The sequence below is a fragment of the Eubalaena glacialis genome, chromosome 16, assembly GCF_028564815.1.
Source record: "Eubalaena glacialis isolate mEubGla1 chromosome 16, mEubGla1.1.hap2.+ XY, whole genome shotgun sequence".
In the NCBI taxonomy this organism is placed as follows: Eukaryota; Metazoa; Chordata; class Mammalia; order Artiodactyla; family Balaenidae; genus Eubalaena; species Eubalaena glacialis.
This window is the reverse complement of record NC_083731.1, coordinates 77717040-77741064: the sequence shown is the minus strand read 5'-3', so window position 1 is coordinate 77741064 and position 24025 is coordinate 77717040. Positions and strand designations below refer to the sequence as shown.

Genomic DNA, 24025 nt, shown 5'->3' with positions numbered 1-24025 from the left:
AGCGCCCGGGCCGCTCCAGGAGCCCGCGAGGAGGGGGAGCGCGGCGCGGCCCGCGGCCACGTGCGCGGAAACCCGCGGCGGGGGCGCCTCGGGGAGGCCCGCGCGAGGGGGCTCCCAGCCCCGGGCTGCGTCTGCGTCCTCCCGCGAGACCCTGGACTCCCCTCGGTCCGCGATCAAGCTCCCTCGACGGGGAGGCTCTCGCCAGCGCGGGGCAGCTCGCGTCTCTTCCCCGCCGCGCTGAGACTTCCTGCCTCCACCTGGAGCCCGAGGCCGGAGGGCCGTTACCAGAACTAGAGATACGGGACCAACAAATCGGTTTGGACACCCCCCCACCCCCGCCCCCGAGTGACTCTTTCTGACCTGTTATTTGCTGTTTGTTTCTTACTTGCTTTGCAGAGTAAAGAGGATCATTACTCCCACCGAGAGCGCCAGAGTAGCTGGTTTGCCCTGGCATAAGCAGAAGAAAAGCTACTCACTCTGAGTGGTGAGTGGCGGTTAAAACAAGCCATATAATTTTGTGGGTTGTCATTTCCTTACCCGAATTTATTTGCTTAACAGCCTAGCATATATAATATATACTCTTGTCTAATCTAATAAAAATACAACCTTATGGGCCGTGAACAACGTTAATGGACAGCCTTCCTTGCTCATGGCCTGGCTCCCCCCCTGGATAGCCTGCCTTTGGAGGTCACTGTGGCCTCCTCCAACTCACTCAGAATTTGTTTAGGAAATGCCACCAACATACTGATGGCCTCTGATTCCCCATCAGCCAGCAGCTCTTCATAGAAAAGGCATTTACTGTAGAGATGAAAGTAGAAGAAAGGCACACGGGACAGTATTCAGTTTGCTCTTGTGTGTAGAAAAATGAGTCCTCCAGAAGGTCCTGATACCCCTGAAATGCAAAGCCGTGAATTTAACTGCTTTTTCTCGTTCTCAAAGCACTGAACTTTCTTCCTGTGGCAGATGCCATGTTTGCATTATCATAGCGTTGTCAGTTGAGCAGTGACCTTGTGTAAAACAGCATTTGTGGTAGAATTTAAATCATCTTTCTACACCTGGCCCATTTTCCTCTGCTCCAGGATAGGTGTTAAGTTGGAGATTGTTCTGGGTGTGAAACTCCAGGAAACCTTTGGACTGCTAAGAACTACAGGTTGCACTTCCTGTGCACTTTATTGCAGGTAAACTAATGAGGTCACACAATTGATAATACATGGCTTACTTTTTCTTTTTTTTAATGTTATTAAGAAAAGAAATGGCCCAGCCACTATCTGTTTCCTTTGCTTACGTGCATTAGACAATGCAGAGGACACAACGCAGAGCAAGAAATTATAACCTCTGCAGTACTGGCTTGTGCTTCTGGCACAGTCTTTTTAAGTTCACAGAATTCTCTGGACTCTTGGCAGGACTTGGATATTCAGATTCTTTGTGTGTATTCTGCTTTTTCTGTACATTCTCATTTACATACCATGAAATTTTGGCATCGAGAAGTTAGCCTGTCACTTATACAATGCCTATCACTTATCCCTCAAACCTAGTATAGCAGGTTAATCCTTTATACCCAAGAACAGTAAGATCTGAGTTCCAAGGAGAAAATACCCACTCTGGGAAGGAAGGCTCAGAGCTGACACTCCATTTTTCAGAAGCTGAATATCCTTGGAATAGGAAATCCAGACTCTTTGCTTTATTTTTCCCTCTTGATTTCTTGATCGGCTGCAGTTTTATTGCTTGTTAGAACTTCCACCAAAAAAGTACATAATGGGAATCATGTGAGAGCTGAGACTCAGTCACGGGTTGTGATTTGGTAGAAACACCAATAAAATTTTGGTTTAAGACCTGAAAACCATGGCAAAACGAAGCTGAATTTTCTGAATTACAAGAACTCCCCCTTTTCTGAATTACAAGAACTTGGCTGAACATGAGCTCCTGCAGCCCATAAAGAGGTGGTAGGAAGGGCAGCCTCCTTACCCATGAGAAGGTTGGTTCTTTTCACTTGTCATGTGCCCAACATAGGACAAGGTTGTGAGAAAGTCTACAGTAATCCATAGATGCAAAGATCCTGCTTTGTACATCTGTTGTACCTTATGTTTGATCCAGCATTATAATGGTTCCACTCAGAGCCATTGGAGTTGCTGCCTGTACACCTCTCCCACTTCTAGTCTCCTTCCTACATTTCATCTGTAGCTCTCCACTTTTCCTGCCTCCCCCTTGAATTTTCCTTCAAGAGCCATCTTAACTCCATAACCATCATTGAACACTTTCCTAAGTACCAGGTGCCTGGACTAACCATATGGACACAGAACAGAGGCCCTCAGTAAACTCGGTCTCACTAGAGAGACCCACATGCCCATGATTGTCATACAACTTCATGTGTCCCTTAGGGCCATGGACACGGAAGGTGTCAGGGAGGTCTCCACAGAGGTGAAATTCAGCTACACCTTGAGAAATAAGTATGAATGCCTACCAGCCAGAGAGCCAGAGAACCACGCCGCGCGCCCGCCCCCCTCGGTGGATGCAGCCCAGTGGGTGCTGGCTTTGAGGCAGAGTGCAGCCTGGATTTTATCCAGCCGCCTTGGCCAGAGACTTGGATGCAGACACAACTTGCATGATCATAATGACAGCCCAGAATGCCAGAATGTGCCGAATTCCATGAGGTTTTGAGTATGAAAACCTCAGTTTTTCTAGAGAATTGTCAAACTATTTGATTTCAGTGCTGTTCCAACATTCTTAGAGGTCAACAATGACATTTCAATAATTCAGTGAGTTTTCTTGATCCTCATTTTTAAAAAGTTTTTGAGATACGCCTTTATTATTTTAATTGAATTTATGTTAATATTGGAATTCATTCAAATTGGTGCTTGGTAGCATGCTGTTTAGGGACTAGGTGAGACTGACTTTCTTTTTTTAATTGTATTTATTTTTGGCTGCGTTGGGTCTTCATTGCTGCGCCCGGGCTTTCTCTAGTTGTAGCGAGCGGGGGCTTCTCTTGTTGCGGAACACAGGCTCAAGGTGCGCGGGCTTCAGTTGTTGTGGTGCACGGGCTTAGTTGCTCCGCGGCATGTGCGATCTTCCCGGACCAAGGATGGAACCTGTGTCCCCTGCAGTGGAAGCACGGAGTCTTAACCACTGGACCACCAGGGAAGTCCGAAATTTAAATTTCTAACATATATTTCCTATAAGAAATATAAATAAGGTTCTACCTAGGGGCAGAACAGGAATAAAGATGCAGACGTAGAGAATGGACTTGAGGACACGGGGAGGGGGAAGGGTAAGCTGGGACGAAGTGAGAGAGTGTCATGGATATATATACACTACCAAATGTAAAACCGATAGCTAGTGGGAAGCAGCTGCATAGCACAGGGAGATCAGCTCGGTGCTTCGTGACCACCTAGAGGGGTGGGATAGGGAGGGAGGGAGGGAGACGCAAGAGGGAGGAGATATGGGGATATATGTATATGTATAGCTGATTCACTTAGTTATAAAGCAGAAACTAACACACCACCGTAACGCAGTTACACTCCAATAAAGATGTTAAAAAAATTTAAGAAAAAAGAAAAGAAATATAAATAAGGTTCTATTCTTGTTGGAAGTGTTTTTTTCTGAAATGATTATTTTTGAAAAGTGAGTGTGATAAAATTGCAGCTAAAACTCAGCTGTCATGCACTGATTAATCATCAGAAATGGTGAATGTACAGGTATTCGAGAAATTCAAAAAACTGTATGGGACTTGACTAAACTGAGGATTTTAAATTTTAAAATCTCAATTTATTTCTCTTTAAATAATTGGCCTGTGGAAAGAGAAAAGTAATCATAGTTGGAAACATTAATGGGTCAAACTCTTACCCCACCTACTTTAGTATGAGAATCTGTCACCTTCTGAATAGGGCTTGCTTTTGGCAGATTCTGCTAATACTTCTTTTATCTTAAAAAAGACAGATTGGGCACTAGTTGCATACTTAGCTTATTGATTCTCCAACTGTGGGTCACAGCTCCCCAACTGCGATGCCATAAGATTGCCTAGGGGATTGCAAGGCCTGTTACCTCTGTTTTGCCCCTTTTCCCTCCCTCATTTGTAATAAATTGTCTTGTATATTCCACTACATATATTTAGAACCACATCAGACTGTTTTAGTATTTGCTTCCACCATCAAACATAATATAAAACTCTTGAAGATAAAGTCTTTTGTATTTGTCAATATTCTGCTTACCATGTATTTTCTTCCTTCCTAAGGTTCCAAGTTTCCTTCTTTTGATGTTTTCTTTCTGTTTAGAGAATTTTGTTTAGCCATCGTTTTAGGGTAGGTCTGTGGGTGTCCAGTTCTCTAAGCTTTCCTTCATCTGAGATTGTCTTTATTTCCCCTTCATACTTGAAGATTTGTTTTTTGCTGAGTATGAGATTCTGTGTTGACAGTTCCTTACTTTTAGTATTTAAAAAATATTGTGCCACATCCTTCTGACTGGCATAGTTTCTGATGTAAATTCAGTAAATTCAGTCATTCTGATTGTTTCCCCACTATAGGTAAGGTGTCAGTTTTTTTATTTTTTTTTGGTGGCTTTCAAGATTTTTTCTGTCTTTAGTTTTCAGAAGTTTAATTGTGATGTGTCTTGGTATGGATTTCTTAGGGTTTATCCTATACGGAATCTGATTCTGTAGATTTATGCCTCTTGCCAAGTTTGAGGAGTTTTCAGCCAGTATTTCTTCAAGTGCGTTTTCCACCCTTCCAGGGACTCTGATGATACCGTTAGATCTTTTTATAGTTTCACTGAGCCTTTTTTTTTTCTTCTGTTTTTTCTCTCTTGATCAGATTGAGTAATTTCTATTGTGCTATCTTTGAGTTTACTGATTCTTTCCTTTGCCACCCCCATTCTGCTGTTGAACTTATCCACCAAGCTTTTAATTTAGTTATTGTATTTTTCAGTTCTAAAATTTCCATTTGAGGGACTTCCCTGGTGGTCCAGTGGTTAAGACTCCACACTTCCACTGCTGGGGGGCACAGGTTCGATCCCTGGTCGGGGAACTAAGATCCCGCATGCCGCATGGCGTGGCCAAAATAAAAAAAATTAAAGATAATAATAAATAAATAAAATTTCCATTTGGTTCTTCTTGACATTGTCTTTTTCTTTGCTGAGACTTTCTTTGCTGAGGCTTTCTACTTTTTTCATTAATTTCAAGCATGTTTGTAATTCTGTGGAAGCATTTTTGTTATGGCTGCTTTAAAATCCTTGTCAGATAATCCTAACATCTCTGTGATCTCAGTGTTGGCATCTCTTGATTGTCTTTTTTCATTCAAGTTGAGGTTTTTCTGGTTCTTGCTTTAACGAGTGATTTTCTTGTGAAACCTGGACATTTTTTTATTATGTTCTGAGACTCTGGATCTTATTCACAACTCTTGTTTTAGCTGACACTCCTCTGGTCGAGAAGGGGGAGCACCGTCTTGTTATATTGCCAGGGGAGGTGTAAGTACAGGTTCTCCCCTTGGCCCCCATTGACACCCAACGGAAGGGGGACTATTTATTATACTTGGGCAGGGGTAGGAGTTCTGGCTCACTACGTGGTCTTCATTGTCACCGCAGCGCAGCGGGGTGGCCTCATCACTGCGGGGCCACCAGAGGAAGTGCCTCCTCTGACGCCATCCCTGGGAGGGGGTGGAGCTGCTGTTACTGCAGAGGGGAGTGCAAGGCCAGCTTCCCCTGGTGCGGACTCAGGATTGGCTTTGGGGGATGAAAGTCCTGCTCCCTGCTGGGCCTTCTCTGACATCACCCAGGTAAGGATGTCCAGGTACCTGATTCCAGCCTTGTGAGGGTGTGCATCTTGGCTCCCCACTCAGCCTTGGCTCTTGTCAGCAGGTGTGAGGTCACCATTCTTTCCTGTAGTGTTTGGTTGTAGAAGGGCAGTTATTGTCTAGAGGATCAAATCTGGGAAGGTACTGCTTTTTGTGACCATCAAAATACTAATGAGTTTTACTTCAAAATCAGTGAATTCCAAATGAGTCCTATATTGGATGGACATAATAAAATCATTAGTTTGTAGATTTGGTGCCTTTGAGTTTGCACAAAAACAAAGCAACCCATTAGACTGCTTCTTCAGGAGATTTAGCTGTCGATAAAATGGATCACCTCATTCATGTAATTTTTTTCTTGGACAAATGAATTGTAATGCTGGCATTATCTAACCATTTGGGAAACCTTTATTGAACAATCACAATTTAGGATGCTATGGAGACACACAAATAAAAGGCAAGGTTTCTGCTCTTGAGTAAATTATAACAATAAAAAAAGTGGAAAACAGAACTGGAGAATCAACTGTGAATCATGGAAATACACAAGTACATAGAGACATAGAATTACAGATGTCAAGAAACATGTCATCATCCAGACATAATCTTGAGTCAAATAAACTCCATGTATACATATTCTATAAGAACAAGTCAGAAGGTAGAAAGTACTGTAAATGGTCATGTTGTCTGATTGTAATGAGACTGTACCCTCAGTTTTAATCATGGCCCATGATCCTATTTCCTGCTTTTATTTCAGTAGAAGCATGACACTGGCTACTTGTGTGATCTTGGGCAAATCACTTGTCTAACACTACTTCTTCGTTTCTGAAATGTGGGTAATCATACCTGTATGATAGAGTTGTTTGATCAGATTAAGCTAAATAATGCACATGAAATTCTTACCACAGTTCCTTGCACATAGTAAAATGATAGTAGCTGATATTTTTGCTTTTGCTATGGCTGCTTGCTCTTTTTGTTAGCAGGCTCTATAATGTCAACAAGTTAAACTACGTTTTCTCTTACAGAGTGCCCCCGAGTCTGTACCACGCTGTTAGCTTAGGTGAACCTGTGCCTAGGAAGATAAACTGGCATCAAGGATATCAGAAACCTTTCTTAATAGGGCTCATGGGTGAACTACATAAAAAACTATTGACCCTTTTCCTGAAAATTCCTCTCATGCTTCAAACATACATTTTTATATCACTAGCTTACAAAGAACAATAAATTATTTTATTGTCTTATTATAGTTTCATTAAGGATCTTATTTTTGGCTCAAGGCTTGTAACTTTAAATTCTTGTTAATGCTCACAGTCATTTTACTATTTGTTTTCTCTCATTTCTACTTGCATAAGCCTTGTTTTGTTCTGTTCATTTAAGTGACTTAAAGGCTCTCAAAACCTGGTAGTGAATGAAGTTTATTTACTTGATCGATATTAAGTGTTTATGCTAAGCACTGTACTGGGAATACTAATTTGAGTAAGAAATGGTTTCTGTTTTCAAGAAGCTTGTTGTCTAATGCAGATGTGACAGCGTCACTGTTGTTGAAACTACTGGAGAGGAGTCATCTTTAGCTTATTTACTTTTCCTTGTAAGTCTTGTCTTTAAAATGTTGTATTTCATGTGCTTCTGAAGCTTTCTACTTACATGTCCCCAGTTATCATACTGTCAGAAACTGAAGTAGCATACTCGTTAAAGAGTATAGGCCCTGGATCCGGACTCTGTGGGCTAGGGTCACAACTCTACTGTTTCCTACCTCTGTGACCTTGGGCAAGTGACTGCTTTGTGCCTTAAGTTTCCTCTCCTATTGTAAAAGTTAGGTGAGTCATTATATACTAAGTGCTTAGAACGGTGGTGGGCAGTCAACACTCAGTAAATGTTAAGTAGTATTATTTTCTCTAAAACATCAGAAACAATCTAATTCTTATTTTTAGGAGTTCATTGTTTTATAACTGCTATTTTTTAGTCTTTAGTTTCTCAAAAACACAGGCTTTTGATGTTATTAATACATTTATTAATATCGCAAAACTTTCTCTTTTTAATAATTTCCTATTTTTATTAACATTGAACTCAAGAGGGAAGGGTTGCCAGGAGGTAAGAAAAATTTGGAAGGAGATAAATAAGACTGTATGAGAAAGTGGATACCTTTGTGAGCAAGCCTATATCCTTTCTTTAACATAATTTCCTAGACTTTTACAGAATGAATTATGGGTTTAATATTGATAAATTTATATATATTTAAACATTTATTTTTAAATCCCTGAACACTTATATGATTGTGGTTTATATTTAAGTTCATGAGAATGAGGCACTTTAGAGTAAGAATAATCACTTCTGTCTTCTGTTTAAAAATTGTATTTCTCAGAATCATAATGATAATTAATCTAAATGAATAAAATTGCTAGAGCAAAAGAAAATCTGACTTTTGTTACAAACACCTTAAAAATTTTTGTGTCCAAAAGAGGTATAAAGATTTTTACTGCTGGCAGTAAATTCTTTAAAATTATCAAAAGGCAGACAATGGAATAGGTTTATTCCAGCTTTATTTAAAATTTTAATTTCAAATGAAATAATGTGACACTGATGGATACGAATACAACTAAAGATGGCAAATAACCTAATTCACTTTCCTGGTTTGTTCAAGCCTCCAGGCACCAGTCAAATATCGAAGTCGTATAAAAAGTAGGTCCTTGCCCATCTGTAGCCAGCTCCAAAATGGAACTAATTTAGAACCTGCGATTTAAAAATAATTAAAAATAAATATATTTTCAGGAAACATAACAGTTTAAAATTGTATTTTAGAAGTCATGACCTTTGTGAGCTTCTAGTCACCTTAATTTAACTTACATTATTTATATTACATATGTATGTCTGTTAAACAATTCCTTTGTACATTTAAAAATGATTTTCGGGGGCAAATCTTCATGTTTTACACACTGCTTTTCAATCTCATGTACTACAGAGAATCAGATACACCTCTATACATAATACAAGTACAGATTAATAATCTGAGATAAGAAAGCCAAGACAAAAACCCAACTTTTATTCTAATTCTACCAAAGACTCTCAGATAAAATAAATACATCTTAGCTAGGCCATCTTCTTGTCCAGTGGTTGTCAAATGGCAACATGCCAAGTGCAGTTGACTGCATGAGATTTGCCTCCTTGAGCATGTCTTAAAAGCTTATATTCCTTGAGTTTACCCCTTGGAATTGTTTCTTTGGTAAGTCAGAAGCAGACCTGCCCTGCCCTCCAATTTCAGGTAACTGGCGTGCTGGGTGGTAGAGTGACGTGGTAAAGACCACAAGACGATCACTGACAATTTCCAGATTGAAGCCCAAACGCTCTAGCTTCTTCCTCTGTTCCTCTCTTCCCACCCGCCCCTCCCCCCCCACCGCACAAGCTTTACTGAGGTGTAATTGGCAAATAAAATTGAAATGTATTTAAAGTGTACAACGTGATGATTTGATAGCCATATACACTGTGAAATGATTACCACAATGAAGTTTACACATCCACCATAATTAATTTAAATCATGGATAAGAGATTTAAAATATCTTCAAAGCCAAAGTGAGTGGTTTCTCTAAAAACAACAAAAACAAAACACCTCGAAGTGAAATAAAACTTGGGAGGATCTAAACTGTGAGAATTTCAGATGGCCCTGCTCTAGTGGGGAGGGACCGACCGTATATGGCTGAGGGTTTGGGGATGATTAACAGAAAAACTGCTCACTAAGTGCTGGTTAACGAGATTTAACACTCAACTCTCTGAGAAATGCAAGTGACCAACTGATATAAAATGAAACATATTTTTACTTTTCTCCACTTCAACTTCCCATAGAGTCTATGCTGGGCACAGATCAACACAGACATGTCGACCGAGCTGATCCTGACGAGTCTGAGGCATCCTTTCACCTGCTTCCCATCCCCTTTGATCTAGGCTGCTACTGTGGAGATTAGTCAAACTGCTGTAAACTCAATATGATTCAGCAAGACTCCAAGAGGTCTACATAGCTTGTATGATTTCCAGACCGGTTCTTAACCTTTTTCTGTCCCTAAACATCTGAGGTTGCTAACTTCAACAGTGACTTTTCAAGAGGAGGCCATGCTTACCTGGGGGAGAGATGACTTTGAAAAAGTCTCCAGTTAACTGCTCCTACACTGTGAATTAATTTAGGATCATTCTAAGGTAAGCAAAGGAGAACACTAGAATATATTTTAAATTCTAAACAGTGAGAGCCGTCTAAGCTTTTCTGAATAGAAATTATTCGGAAGTATGATAGATTTCACATTTTAAATCTTAGAAATCTTTACATTTTTGGATATATGTACAGATGCCAGTTAAAAATCGGCTGTGAATGGATTATGGACATTTGGAGTAAAAACAACTAATTCCTCATTTAGCTTTGCACAGCGGTTTGTAGGTGCTCAAAACTCACTGACTAATGAAATAATACTAAAAAAAAAAATTGGTATTACAAACAATAAAGTTTATCTGAAGACTATTCACCTTGCTTCTAGCCTGAAATCACCATGATCCTGTCTGCTGTACAAGTTTTTACTGAATTTCTTAGGCAAACCAGTAGGCCTAATGAAACCCTAAGAAGAGACTGAAAAAATACAGAAGGCAGTAAGCCAGCTGGAGGAGGGTGGCAAGGATTAGTAGGCAGTACTGTCTATGAAACTGCCTCTCTGAGTTAGGACAGCTGAGCTGGGGTGATAGTAAAGCCAGCTGACTTCACTGGACAACTGTATGGTCTGACGTCTTCCCCCACTTAAGATCAGCTGTAATGTAAACAATATACTCACCTTCAATTTCAGTCCAGTTGACAGCAATTTCTGCTATTGGGATTTTAAAGAACTGTGCTATGTAAAGCAGTTCTACATCAAATGCCCTGAAATAGAAAATACATTGCTATTTATTTTTAAAAAGACAAATAGAGTGTAATTAAATCTCTACCTTGGCGTGTTTTAAAGAAGCTTACACAGCAGATATAAAAGCTTATATTGTAAAAGTGAAGGCCAGATAAACATAAGGTCAAATAAAAGCAAAGTAGTTCAGGAGCTTCAAGGCAAATAATATAACATCGCGTGTCACTGCATAACATATAAATGAGAAATATGGCGTCTCTGTCACAACTCAGAAACTCCCAGAGGTAAAAACGGCCTCCTGGGCTCCAAGAGAAAATTTAATCCTGGAAATTTTCAAGATTGATGGTTTTCAAATCCCAACCTTAACTAGCTCAAGAAACAGAACTGATAGCATTTTCAACGGATTCAGAGAGCTGGTAAAACAGAACCTTGAGAAGCACTAGGAGAGAATGTTCTCAATCACTTTAGAGCTGCTTGATTACATTCTTCTACCACCAAAGAAGCAAGGTTTCTTTTCTAAGTACGGGGTCCCTGTGGCCTGCCTTCCCTCTTCCCCTCCCCAATGCTGTCCTGGACAGTACAGTACTGGCAGCTGGTGAAAGTGAAAAGCCAGTTTAGGCTGGCCTGAAAGGCCTTGTGGGTATAACTACATATATACATAGGAATTAGATACGTTGTCTCATTTTAACATACACTTAAAATCATCTCTAGTCTGAAATTCCCAGCTCAGCCTTCCTTCTACCTAGGAAAGACTCTTAAAAAGCTCCTCTTCAATCAGCCCTTTGGTTTAGGTCGAATCTGCTTTCCTTAACATTTTTGAATCCTGACTTAGAAGTTTTCCTGGATTTTTACAAAAATTCTCAACCAGTTGCTTCCTTTCACTGGCATTAAACTCAAAAAGAGAAGCACCACTGCCTGTGCTGCACTTCATGCTTTTACTTGTCTCGAAAAGCACTAAAGTCTTTCACTGTTTTGCTTTCCTTCTTGAGACATGAAACGCCCCACTTTCTAGACTGCATGGAACACACTTCAAACTTCCCAGGCTTGGTTTTAAAATATGAGCACAAACAAGAAAACGCCTAAAATCCACTTCTATCTGATTTCCCTGATTCCAGACAATCTGAATTTGGGAGTTTTGTTTTCTTGGCTACAATACCACCACCATCCATTATGCAACTAGTTTAAATCCCAAGTGTTTGGATAATTCAATATGAAAACTATTTTTTTTTAAAACACTTAATGCTTTCCTTTATCCTAATAAAATATTTACTTAAGATGATAAAACCATCTACAAAAGTGTTCTTTGTGTTTCTAAAAGGACTAAGTAAAACTTCCGTTAAGTAGAATTGTGACACTCATGAAAGAAGGAAATAATTTGAATATTAACCCTTAAAACTTTCCTTTAACATAAAACCAGAAAATTACCTAATGGGCTGCTGAGTAATGCTATTTAATAATCTGATCAAGATTATTAAGTATTTCTCCAAAGATATCATATAGAATTAGTGACTTATCAAAGACACAAAACAACATAAAAATGATGAATGAAAAGGAGTGGGGTAAAAAACCACTGATTAACTGAAATACAAATTAACTTTTTTTTGTATTAAAAAAAACAAAGGGCTATTCATCTTATAAACTATTATTTTTATTATACCCTTCTCCCCTTAAACATTTTAGAAGACATGAGATGTTTATTTAAAAAAAAACCCCCAAAACAACAACAAAAAACCACAAAACAACAAACTGCAGTTCGTATCACCATATTACAAATAAGAGACCAATCTGTTACCAAAGCAAACATTATAATTAAAATACCAAGTACTTCTGGATGGAACCTTATGCCAATAAAGAGAAGCAGCATAAGGGTTATTCTCCAACTGAAATGACTTCTTGAGTTTTTGTAAATGTGGGGAGGGCAGAGTCACCACGTTTTCTTTTGTTATTCAGTTCCTGATATAGCTGTTACCTCAGGAACAGATGTATTTCTGAAGAACAAAGAGTGTGTTGAGACTCTGCTAAACATGGCACACACACACACCCTACTGCTCCCTTCTGAAATCCCACTAAAATTAAAACGACAATGATGGGATAACCATACGAGAACAAAAAGAGGAGAAGATGAGAGTAACAAAAAAAAAAAAATGTGAACGTTGCAAAGTAGCTAGACAAGTAAGTAGACAACGGCAGAGGGAGAAGCCCAGAGCAGGTTAATGGGCACCACAGAGCCCCCGAGGCTCAGGCATCAAGGGCCCAAGTGACCTCTGTAAGTGGAGGTGCAGGTGGGCTGCAGACCGGAGGGCTCACTGAAAATCTGTATGAGATTCTCCTTTCTTCCAGCCGGTTCTGTGAATGCTGGCAGCCAGGATCATATCTCTTAGGCAGCAGATTGAAGGATCCCACTTTAGTGAAAATGACCAGCCCAAAACATAGTGACAGCTGGGACTTACCCACACAAAATGGCCCCACGAGTTTAATTTGTAGTGAAATCTATCAGTCAGTCAGAGTTCTCTGACCACGCACCCAGCTGCTGATGAGCTAAAATTTTTAGCACCATACTAAAGATATCTGAGGATAAACTTTAATGATAAAAACAAACATAAAGAAAAAAACTGGAGCAACAGAAACAACGCAAGGAAAGAAGAAAATGTCAAAGTGTTAGTGGAAGCTATTGTAGTCATGAAAAACAAGAACAGATTTAGAAAAATGAATACCAGAATACAAGAGTTGCAGGAAATTGAGGTTTTGATAGCAGAAATAAAAATTTAAAAGGAGGGTTAGATGATAAAATTGAGGAAATCTCAAAAGAAGAAAAATAGGAAGAGGGAGAGAAAATAAAATTAAAGGATCAATAGGGAAGCTTTATATCTGTTTTATAAGAGAGAAGAGAGAAAAGACAGAGGAGATCATCGAAGAAATGAATAAAGGACATTTCTCAGAACTAAAGGACATGGGTTTCCAGACTTAGCCTCCTGAGTACTCAACAAAATGCATGAAAAAGAGCCACATTAAGTCGCTGAATCATGACATTTCAAAACACTCTGAATAAAAGGCTTCCAAAGTGGGTGGAAACAACATGCCATAGACAAGGAATCAAGATTAGATTATTGACAGAATTGGACTTTTCCACAGAAACACTGATGCCAAAGACAACAGAGCAATGCTTTCCAAATCCAGAGGAAAAAGGATTTCCAACCTATAACTCTTTCTCCAGCTAACTGGTAAACAAGTGTGAGGGTAGAATCAAGGCACGTCTCTACACGCGGGGTCTCGCAGTGTCTTTCTCATATTTTTTAGGAGGTGTAAGAGAGGTGTGCTCTACTAAATTAGGATGGAAACCAAGGAAAACAAGATCTAGGACAGGAGCTGCAGCAGGCCAGGACACAACTAGAAAGGAAGAGCCGACGAGAAAGGCTTTCCATCTCCAAGAAAAAGATGGAATTGAGGCATAATCTGATGTGTCTGGGAACTTATGCTCCTGTCAGAGAGTGAGGACAAGGAAGTGTTAGATCCACAGTCAAGTAATGCCAGCAAAAAACTCCAGTTATTACCTTTAGAAAAACAAAAAGTACTACAACTATGTGGGTCGTATAATCCCATTGCATGCTACAGCTCAAATCTGAATTCTCTTTACCCAGCTATAATGATCAATGCTGAGCTAAGCAAATATTATTTTAAAACTGTATTAGCAGCATAACTGTGGAGGGTGTACAGGAGTTTAAGAGAACGAAATACTTGTCCATTGATTTCCTATTGTGGAAATTAATATCTAAAACTGAAAAACTGAGACATAGCTATGCAGACCCATTGTTTTCAATGTGAAAGCAAACACCACAAACAAGCAGTAAAGAGATGAAAGTGACTAGAATGAGGGAGCAGCAATGGGGGATGGACGGAGATGGGGCAAAGGACAGCTGTTTTCTTGTTATAAGCCTGATGGAATGACTTTAAATTATAAACATGAATACACTGATTAAAAATAAAAAAAAATTCACTAGAAGAAAGTACATTTCAAAGAATCCATTTAAAAAATTATTCATAAATTGGGTCAAATTATACCTTAACATTAAATGGAAAGAATTTAGGTGAGGTAGAGTTCAGAGGATGGAGATTTTATATACATATTTATATTTAACATTTAACGTTACCCATACTCAAATAATTCGGAATCAAAGAGATGCCTGTAGTCTTTTAACTTCAGCAGTACAGCGTATACCTTGAAGTTTTGCAATACCTAGAAACTACTTGACTTGGATTCCCTGAAAGTTACGAGAAAAATTTCAGTGACTCTTTAGAACAAGTCCTCTTAAAAAAACCGTCTAAGGAGACACTTATATGGAAATGAGTAGATGCACAATTTGGTTTCTAAAACTTATGCTGCATAAGAAAAAAAATATCTGCTCTTTAGTCTTTCTTGATTGAAGTGAAGGAACAGAGATGTTTAAATAAAGACAATGAAACATTACTGTGGTGAAGGGTATACTGCTAATCAGGTTGATAATGTGTATTTGGTGGTTCTCCTTTATGGGCACAACATAAACGTAACTGGACCCTAAAGAGAGATGTGAGAGGCTAAAATTTTAAGTCAGGTCAATGTTATGCCAATCAAATTGGGAATAAATAATTAAAAAGGCATGCACATGAACATAAAATTTAAAGAAGAAAAAAATAAAAACATGTTCTTTAACTTAAAAAACCCATAAAACCTTGGAACAGTGCTGGCCAATACACTAGCCACATGTCGCTGGCTACTGGGCAACTGAAATGTGGCTAGTCTGAATTGAGATGTACTGTACTCTGAAGACATAGTACAAAGAAAAGCATGTAAAATAGCTCAGTATTTTTTTCATACTGAGTGCATGCTGAAATGACTATGTTTATATTGTGTTCAATATAGTATTAAAATAAATGTCACCTTTCTTTTTACTTTTTTAATGTGGCTACTAGAAAATTTAAAATTACATATATGGCTTGCATTTGTGTCTCATATTATATTTCTGTTGGACAATGCTGCCTTACAACAATCCTGACTTATAACAGCCCTGACAAGGAAACTTCATGATTTTTAAGTCATCCACCCTAACCCTAATGTTCTCCATGTTTAAATCCTTCCTTATGAACTACAAAGAACCTAGTTCTTTGACCATAGATGGAGACATAACATCTGACTGAAAAATATCTAATGCAGAGGGAGGGCTTTATTTCTAGAGTGGCTTCTTAATAAATAAGATTCTCTGATTTTGGAGTCCATTAACTATCAATATATTTTATTCTTTAACATAATAGAAACAGGCATCTAAATTTTAAAACCAAATATACATTACTTAAAAAATTTTAATCTAGGAAAAAAAGATTTAAAAACATGTTTGATAATTTTAATTCTGAAACTACAGTTTCTTTAAAGTTATTTGGGAAGATTATATGACATCTATTTCTATGGAGATAACAGATCTTTGCAAATCAACACATGAAAGTTATAGAGACTATAAAAATGAACATCCACTGGAATAATTATGCAGACTCCCACCATGAACAGAATTCACACAGAACCCAGTACTAACAGTAAGTATTCTTTCAACAGTATTTATTGAGTACCTATGATGTGCCAGGCATTCTCTCTGCTATACAATAAGCAAAATCAGATGGGATTCTTGCTCTTGTAGAGCTTACATTTTAATAGAGAAAAAGAAACATTACACAAATAAAACACTACAGATGTGACAGGTGCTACGAGAATGGCTTATGGCACTGCAACAGCATACAATCAGGGGCATCTGATCTAGTACAGAGAGTGAGGGCAGGTTGTCCTAACGAAGATCTGAAGGATGAGGAGACCTTGACAGAGGGGCAGTGGGTGGTGAGAAGGAAGAATCCGCACATGGAGACTCAGGTGGGCCAGACCGTAATATCAATACTGATACTGCCTATTGGTATCCCTCTCAAGGCCCTGGAAGGCACCGAAAGGCAATGGGAAGCAGAATAGGTGCATCTGATTGATCACTTCTAATTTCTGAAGGGTCCCCTTGGACTGCAGCATAGGAATTGATGTCCTGGATCGTGGTGAAGATGAAGAGAAATGAAGGGACATAAAAGCTCAAAACAGCAGACCTCGGTCATGGGCTGGATATACGGAGGGGCTGTGGGGAAGGCTGTAATGACTCCAAGGTTTCAGGCTTCTATGTGACTGTTATTCCCTAAACAGGCTGGGAGCTGAGGCGAGGTCTGGGACAAAGAGAGGCCGAATGCTGCTGATAGGTTCATTGAGATGGTAAGTGGTCACATTAAACATGACCACTGGATTTAATGATAGGAGGGTAACTAGATGTTTAGATGGGAGGATGGGTGAGGAGTGAGTGGGAAGCAAGAAGATGGGGACAGTGAATATGGACCACTTTTCCAAGAAAAGGTTCACTGTGAAAGGAAAGAGGGCTGGAGTTGGAGGGGTGCTGGGGGCAGGGGTCAATGGAGAGGGTGTTTTTCTAATGGCAAGAGAAATTTAAACTTGAAAAAACTGATGGGCAAGATGTGGTTGAGAGAAAAGGCTAAATACACAGGAGAGAAAATAAGTGAACAGGATTGGGTTGTTAGAAGGTGGAAGGGGATGCAGAGGTCCAAGGATTGGTCTTAGGCAGGAGAGGGAACTTACTCCTGCAAAAGAAAGGAAAGAAGAGAAAGTGGGTACCCTCTTCTGCTTTGATATGTCTGAGCTTTTTCTTTTTTCTTTGAAGGAAAAAAAGGAAGCTTAAGGAAACAGGATGTTTTCAGGCCTCTCAATTTATACTGTCTACAATTAAGGTAAATATATAACTTTATACCCTATGTTTGGTTTGAGATAAATAAGAACCAAACCAGTAAAGATACAGATTAAGTTTGCATATGTAAGTGTCAATTTTGTTTAAACCTGGATGTTCATTATGGGACTACAGGGCTGCTGCCCATTACCTGGAGAAACTGCTGTATAAGATACACCAGACACATTCCGGTTAGGAACCTACCATCGTTCAATGTGGAGAGATGAAAACGTCCGTGACGCTGCTTCTCGAGTTAATAATTTGAACCCACACTGTGTGTCCCTGATTCCTTTGACACAAAGGAACCACACCAGAAAGTGGAACCCATACATGAGAAGAGTACGGAAGTAAGAACGCTGAAACAAAGACAAAATATAAATGACTTTTCTATTTATCTATAAAGGAGACATTGAAAACACGTGGCTGTAGACAACTGCAAATTAATATTTAATTGACTGGGTAGATCTCACACATGAACGCCATTGTTCCGTTAGCTGCACGGGCAAAGTCTATTCTAGAAACTGTGAGGACGCCTAATGCTTGGAGCTGGACAGAGGCTAGAAAAGTAGTTACTCACTTCCTGGAGGTGGAGTCAGACCAGAAGAATCACAGTGCCTGTGAGAGTCAGGGCTTCAGTGCACCAGAAATATACCACAGCAGTTGGAGGGCTGCTCTGAGCCAGGAGAACATCTCATTCACCTCATATTTTGTGCCCCAAATACATTTCAGTTTCAAGAAAAGCTGAGTTACCAGAATATCTTGGAAAAATGAAACACTAAGATTTCAACCTGAAGTATGATACCTAGCTAATGAGAATACGATAGAAGAGGTACAGCAGAGTGTCACAGACTAGAAAGGAGTTTGAAACAAAAACCCAGTGTCTCTAACTATGACAGATATTTCTGATTAAATATTTTAACAGGTAAGTTCTTTAATACTTTGGATATTAAACTTAAGTAGTCTAATCCTATCTGAGAATTCACAATTGTTATTAGTCGTTAATTTTATTATTAGTAGTAACATGACAGATATTCTATTATTCATTAAACAATGCAAACTTTAAAAAAAAATCATTAATTATCACTGAATTCAAGACTTTCATATTTAGGATTAAAAAAGATAAGATCTCTTAAAGTTTTCTATAATTATGGTAATAGACCCATGGACTGATATATTACATATGCACATAAGCAAACCAGTAAGAGTCTATACAGAATATTTAATATCTCATCCTACTAAATAAAAGTTCTTTCCTCCTTCTGGCTTTTTTTTTCATAATTGTAATCTTTAGTATTGTTCTTCATTCACATGTCTTTTTCTATCACCATGGAACAAAATCATGACTCAACAGTGAAAAAATGACGGGAGAAAAGCCATGGAACTGAGCAGGCCTATATTTGAATCCTGGCTCCATTAATAATTAGCAGGCTGTGGGCTACCCTGGTGGTGCAGTGGCTGAGAATCCGCCTGCCAATGCAGGGGACATGGGTTTGAGCCCTGGTCCGGGAAGATCCCACATACCGCAGAGCCACTAAGCCCGTGTGCCACAACTACTGAGCCTGTGCTCTAGAGCCCGTGAGCCACAACTACTGAGCTTGCGTGACACAACTACTGAAGCCCACGTGCCTAGAGCCCGTGCTCCGCAACAGAAGCCACCGCAATGAGAAGCCCATGCACCACAACGAAGAGTAGCCCCCGCTCGCCGCAACTAGAGGAAGCCCGTACGCAGCAACGAAGACCCAATGGAGACAAAAATCAATCAATCAATAAAAAAATTAAAAATAAATAAATTTATAAAAAAAAATGATTAGCAGGCTGACCTTGAACAAGTTACTTCCACTCTCTAAATCCCACTTTGCTCATCTAGAATGAAAATGCCTGCCTCACAAAGGTACTGTAAAGTTTAAATGAGATAATATTAAAGCTTTTAACCAAGTGTTTGGTACAGGAAGTAACAGAAACTTAATAAATGCTTTTAATAAGGGAAGAAGGCTTGAAAGCTCACTTTAACCTCCTGACCACAGTTTCACTTGTGTATTAAATAGGGCAAGAAGGGAAGGAAGAATAAAATACTTATCTATAGGGTACGTAAAACAAACTCTTTGAAAAGCTCTAGCACTTCTCACTGATCACCTAGAATCGTTAGTTATGTTTTGATGTAAGTATGTCTTACCTCTCTAAGCAGATAGGGCAGAAACCCTCATCTTAAAATACTTTGGGAATCTCACAACAGCTTGCTCAGTGCCTTCCATTTAAAATATTTCCAATAAATACTGGTTGACTGATTAAACCTCCAAAAGAGCATTTATGCTTAGGAAAGGAACGAATAGAAATAGAAAGATAGAAAAATAAAAATTAAAAGGTAGAAAAATAATACCTATAAACTATTCTCCTTGAATGATTTTTAACATGATTTAGATGAGCTTACTAGTAACCAAATAAAAATATTCATGACTGATTTTGCTTGGACGTTAATAGAAGATTTTTGTTTGTTTTAGGATAATAGCTATTTTTTAAAAAAACAGAAACATGTTGAGTTCACATGAGGACTTTAACTTATTTGATTTCTAACATATTGAAAAGCATAACAATATAATCTACAAACAACTGGAACTTTCTTTAATTTTTAACACTTGGCAAAATATCTTAGAATTTAGAAGACATCTAAAAACATACTACAGGATAGACTTATTTAGTTAAATGAAGGTAACAAAGTCATAGAATAGCATTATATGAACTTCTGAAGTAGATATTTAAAAACATTCACTGCTTTAATATTAACAATCATCTCTAATGTTTATGAAATGTAAACAAGGAATTCAGGTGAAATTTAAAGGTGACTGGTAATTTTATTATCTTAAAAAGAGAAGTTAAAGAAGTCCTAAGACTTAAGCAGACTCTTCAAAAAAAAAATCTAAAGAGATCAAACAAACAGTAATGGATTCTATTTTGAATCCTTTAAATATGATAAATTTGAGAATACCCAGACAATATAAACATGACTGTTTTAACTGTTATACAGAACACATGGGCATATGAACACTTTTAAGGATGCCTGAAAGACTCCAATGGTGCTGTATCATGCACGTTTGTCTTCCAAGGGAGCAACGGAACAGACGGTAGGATTAACTGAGAATATGTGTAAAGGTATTTAGGACAGATAAGACTGAAAACTACACAGTTAAGCTACTGAAGTTGCTGTTTACTATCTTGGTTAATTAATACTTCTATAATTTTCTCACTGTCCACAGATCAATCACCATGCAGGATTTATATTACCTATGGCACATTAAGAGAACAGCCGCGTGGCTGAGAAGAGGAAGGCCACGCCGCAGGTTCTTGGACATGTGGCAGATGGTTGTGTTGCCCCTTGGAGGTGACCTTCTATAAGACAGGTATAGTTCTGTGAGAATCACTGGACTTGAACTACAAGCCTACTCAGCAGGATTTATACGTAGCATCTGCAGAGGACAACTGCTGATCTCTAGTCAGTGGACCAGTTTACCCTTTCTTTCTAGAGTAGCAGCCAGTTCTGTAGGGTTCAAAAGCACTATGTCAGTAACTAAGTTTTACAGATGGAGGAATGGATATGGATAGATGACAAGATAAATTATAAACGCATAGATCCTGGAATAGATCCCATGATGACTGGTTAAAAGCATCACTAGGTAAAAGAAGGTTCAGACCACAGCACAGCCTCATCTTACTATTCTGGAAAAAAATTCAAAGAGTTTTCAACCAATGGAAGTTCTAAGTGAAAAGAATCTGCACCGTTAAAAACAAAATCAAAAACCACAGTTCTTTTCTACTGCCACCAACAATACAGGTCCCAATTATTTCTTGCCTAGATTACTTCAACTGCTTCCTAATTACTGCCTCCTATTTCTCCAACCCTTTTTCCTTTCCAAGTAGATAATCCTCTTTTCCCCTATCTATATATATATTTTAAAAAAGGACCAAATTTACTCACAAAACCCTTAAATTAACATCAGTCTATTTTCATTGTGTTTTTTACACAAACAATTATACTGTATTTACAATATCATACTGTTTTTTCTCCATACAACCTAATATTTTAGTATTTCCCAACATGATTATACAGTCTCCATTATCATCTATTTTATCACTGCATGACATTTCGTCCAGGGGAAATATGTACACTTTCTAGTGTTGGGATTTAGTATTTTATAGTTTGTAGTATTTCACAATGATAAATAATGTGCTGAACATTTTGCGCATACACTTTTTCTTATCTCTTGTGTATCAGTAAAGTGATGAAGTTGGACTAGCTAATCTCTAAACTCTCTTTCAGTGTTAAATTTCTAGGAGTTTGATATTCTCTATGGTTAACAGATTAACCTTTTTGAAACACCAATAACAGTCCATAGGGTTATAGAGTTACATTTGGACTAGATGCTGAAGATGTTAAAATAATTTATTTCTTAAAAAAAGGAAAGTTCAGGTTTCCACATTTGAGCAAAATCCTTAAGGGATTTTATGACTCTGCCATCAGTATATCTTGGGAAAAAAATTAGAATTTTTTCATGTCCTATTTCAGAATCACTAAGGGAAAGGTTCAATCTTTTATTCCACTGGTTCTCAAACTCTGGTATGCATAGGGTGACCTGGGAAAACTGTTAAAAAGGCAGATTCCTGGTCCCGTGGCTAGAGTCTGATTTAGTGTCTAGGATTGGCCTAGAAAAAACAAACAAACAAAACACCCCAGATAATTTTGACCTTGCACTGAGAAATATGGCTTTATTCTTGATCTACTTGACCAATCTAGTAGATGAACCGTTAAGAATATAATGGACAATTATGGAGCTTGATACATTAGGTCTACGTTTTTAAGTGCAAAAATAATTAAAATAAAAAATACTGCATAGAGTAGTTCCTTATTATATTTTTTTCCTCAAAGCTACTCCAGCTTCTTAGCCTAATCTGTAAATTACAACCTGAAGAAGTTAATGTCTTCAGTGATTTTTTTGAATATACTAAAAAGGGCAGTACAACTTTACAAATCTGAAGGTATAATGCTTTTCTAAGAGGAACAGTTAAAAAAAAATTTAAACTTTGAATAAAACTTAAAATATAGTACTTAAGTGTGCTGACATGAGAAAAACTAAAGGCAAGTTGATAGGTTCAAAAATGCATCATTTGGAGAAATTTGCCTTATATAATAACTGAATGGGGACTCTCTTTGTGTCTTAAAAAAAGAGCTGCTTGTATCCAAAATCAAAGTGAAGTCTACATCCTCCCTGTATAATACTCATGAAAAAAAAAAAAAAATCAATTCCTAAATATGCTAATTCTTTCTTCTGAAAGGAACCTCATTTTTATGAGATTAAGTATGAAAGCTTATCTCATGCTAATGTATATGTAAAAAAGGAAAAAACTGATCCATGATGAAAGCCTCACCTGAGCAATTGATTCTTTTTCCAAATGAGCTCGAGATCCACATGCAATAGCCATTTGATCCTGAGGAAAAAAGCAATGAAATAAGTATCATTAATAAAAATATTTATTTCCAATGTGAATATCTCATTTTTTAGAAACTGTTTTTTTAAAAAGTAACATTAAATATCTTTAAAGGTTTACTGAGGAATTCAGAATATGTACAACTTAAGTCTAATTGTATTTACCAAGACGACACTATTCAGGGCTAAATATAAGAGGCATGCATTATTTCAAAATTCATATATTTAAGTGATTTTTCTAATTGAAAATACTGTATCAATATAATTATAAGAAAAATTAGTAGTATTAGAAAGAAAAGGGTTATCTGTAGATGGTATGATTTTATATATAATCATTACATTATGGAAAACCCAAGAATATCAACTGAAAACCTACTACAAACAATAAGAATGTAAAAAGATGAGTGGACACAAAATAAATATATATATAATATTTTAGCCTTCATATGTACAAACAGCGATCAGAAGATATAATGGAAGAAAAGACAGTATTTATAACATCAGTAAGAAAAATCTATAAACTTTACAAGAAATGTGGCAAGATCTAAATAAAGGAAAGATATAAATGCAACCAAAGGAAACAAAAAAATCCAACCACAGAGGGCATACCATGACCATGGATGAGAGGATGCACTGACAGCACTGAAAAGGCAATGCTCATTAAGCTAATCTTTAAAATTAAGGCCATACCAATGAAAACATAAAAATAATTTTTCATTGATTGAGACAAGCTGACTTGGAAGTTAATATTGAAAAATAAAGAACCAAGAAGAGCCAAGAAAATTCTAAGAGTGACGAAGGACTAGCTCCAGAGGATTTAAAAATACATCATAAAGGTAAAATAATTAAAACTAAGTACTAGAATGTAAATAGATAAACCTATGGATCAGAATGGAAAGGCCAGAAACACACACACAAAACATATGGGTACTTAAGAGTATGATAAAGATGACATTTTAAATCAGTGGAAAAAAGATGCTGTGGGGCATTCTGGTAGCCATTTGGAAACCAAATTAAATTGGACCTGAGCCACATACTGACTAGGACATATTCCAGATACATCAAAGATTTAAGTGTAAATCAGAAATAGTTTTTTATATGATCCCAAGGAAGG

The 24025-nt window shown here is 37.8% G+C and overlaps 2 protein-coding genes across 3 annotated transcripts in view; both read right to left on the bottom strand.

The window, feature by feature from the left end:
• Positions 1 to 410, bottom strand: part of SMAD9 (SMAD family member 9) — a 60111-nt gene extending 59701 nt beyond the window's left edge. The window contains exon 1 of the mRNA XM_061171266.1: positions 386 to 410. The gene's annotated coding sequence lies outside the window, so the exon portion shown is untranslated. The remainder of the gene's footprint in view (positions 1 to 385) is intronic.
• A 7886-nt stretch (positions 411 to 8296) lies between these two features.
• Positions 8297 to 24025, bottom strand: part of ALG5 (ALG5 dolichyl-phosphate beta-glucosyltransferase) — a 38751-nt gene continuing 23022 nt past the window's right edge. For both annotated transcript variants that reach the window (XM_061171269.1, XM_061171270.1), the window contains exons 7-10: positions 22853 to 22912; positions 17639 to 17790; positions 10581 to 10666; positions 8297 to 8504 (exon numbers count right to left, since the gene is read on the bottom strand). In XM_061171269.1, coding sequence (XP_061027252.1) covers positions 8389 to 8504; positions 10581 to 10666; positions 17639 to 17790; positions 22853 to 22912 — 414 coding nt within the window. In that variant the 3' untranslated portion in view covers positions 8297 to 8388. The remainder of the gene's footprint in view (positions 8505 to 10580; positions 10667 to 17638; positions 17791 to 22852; positions 22913 to 24025) is intronic.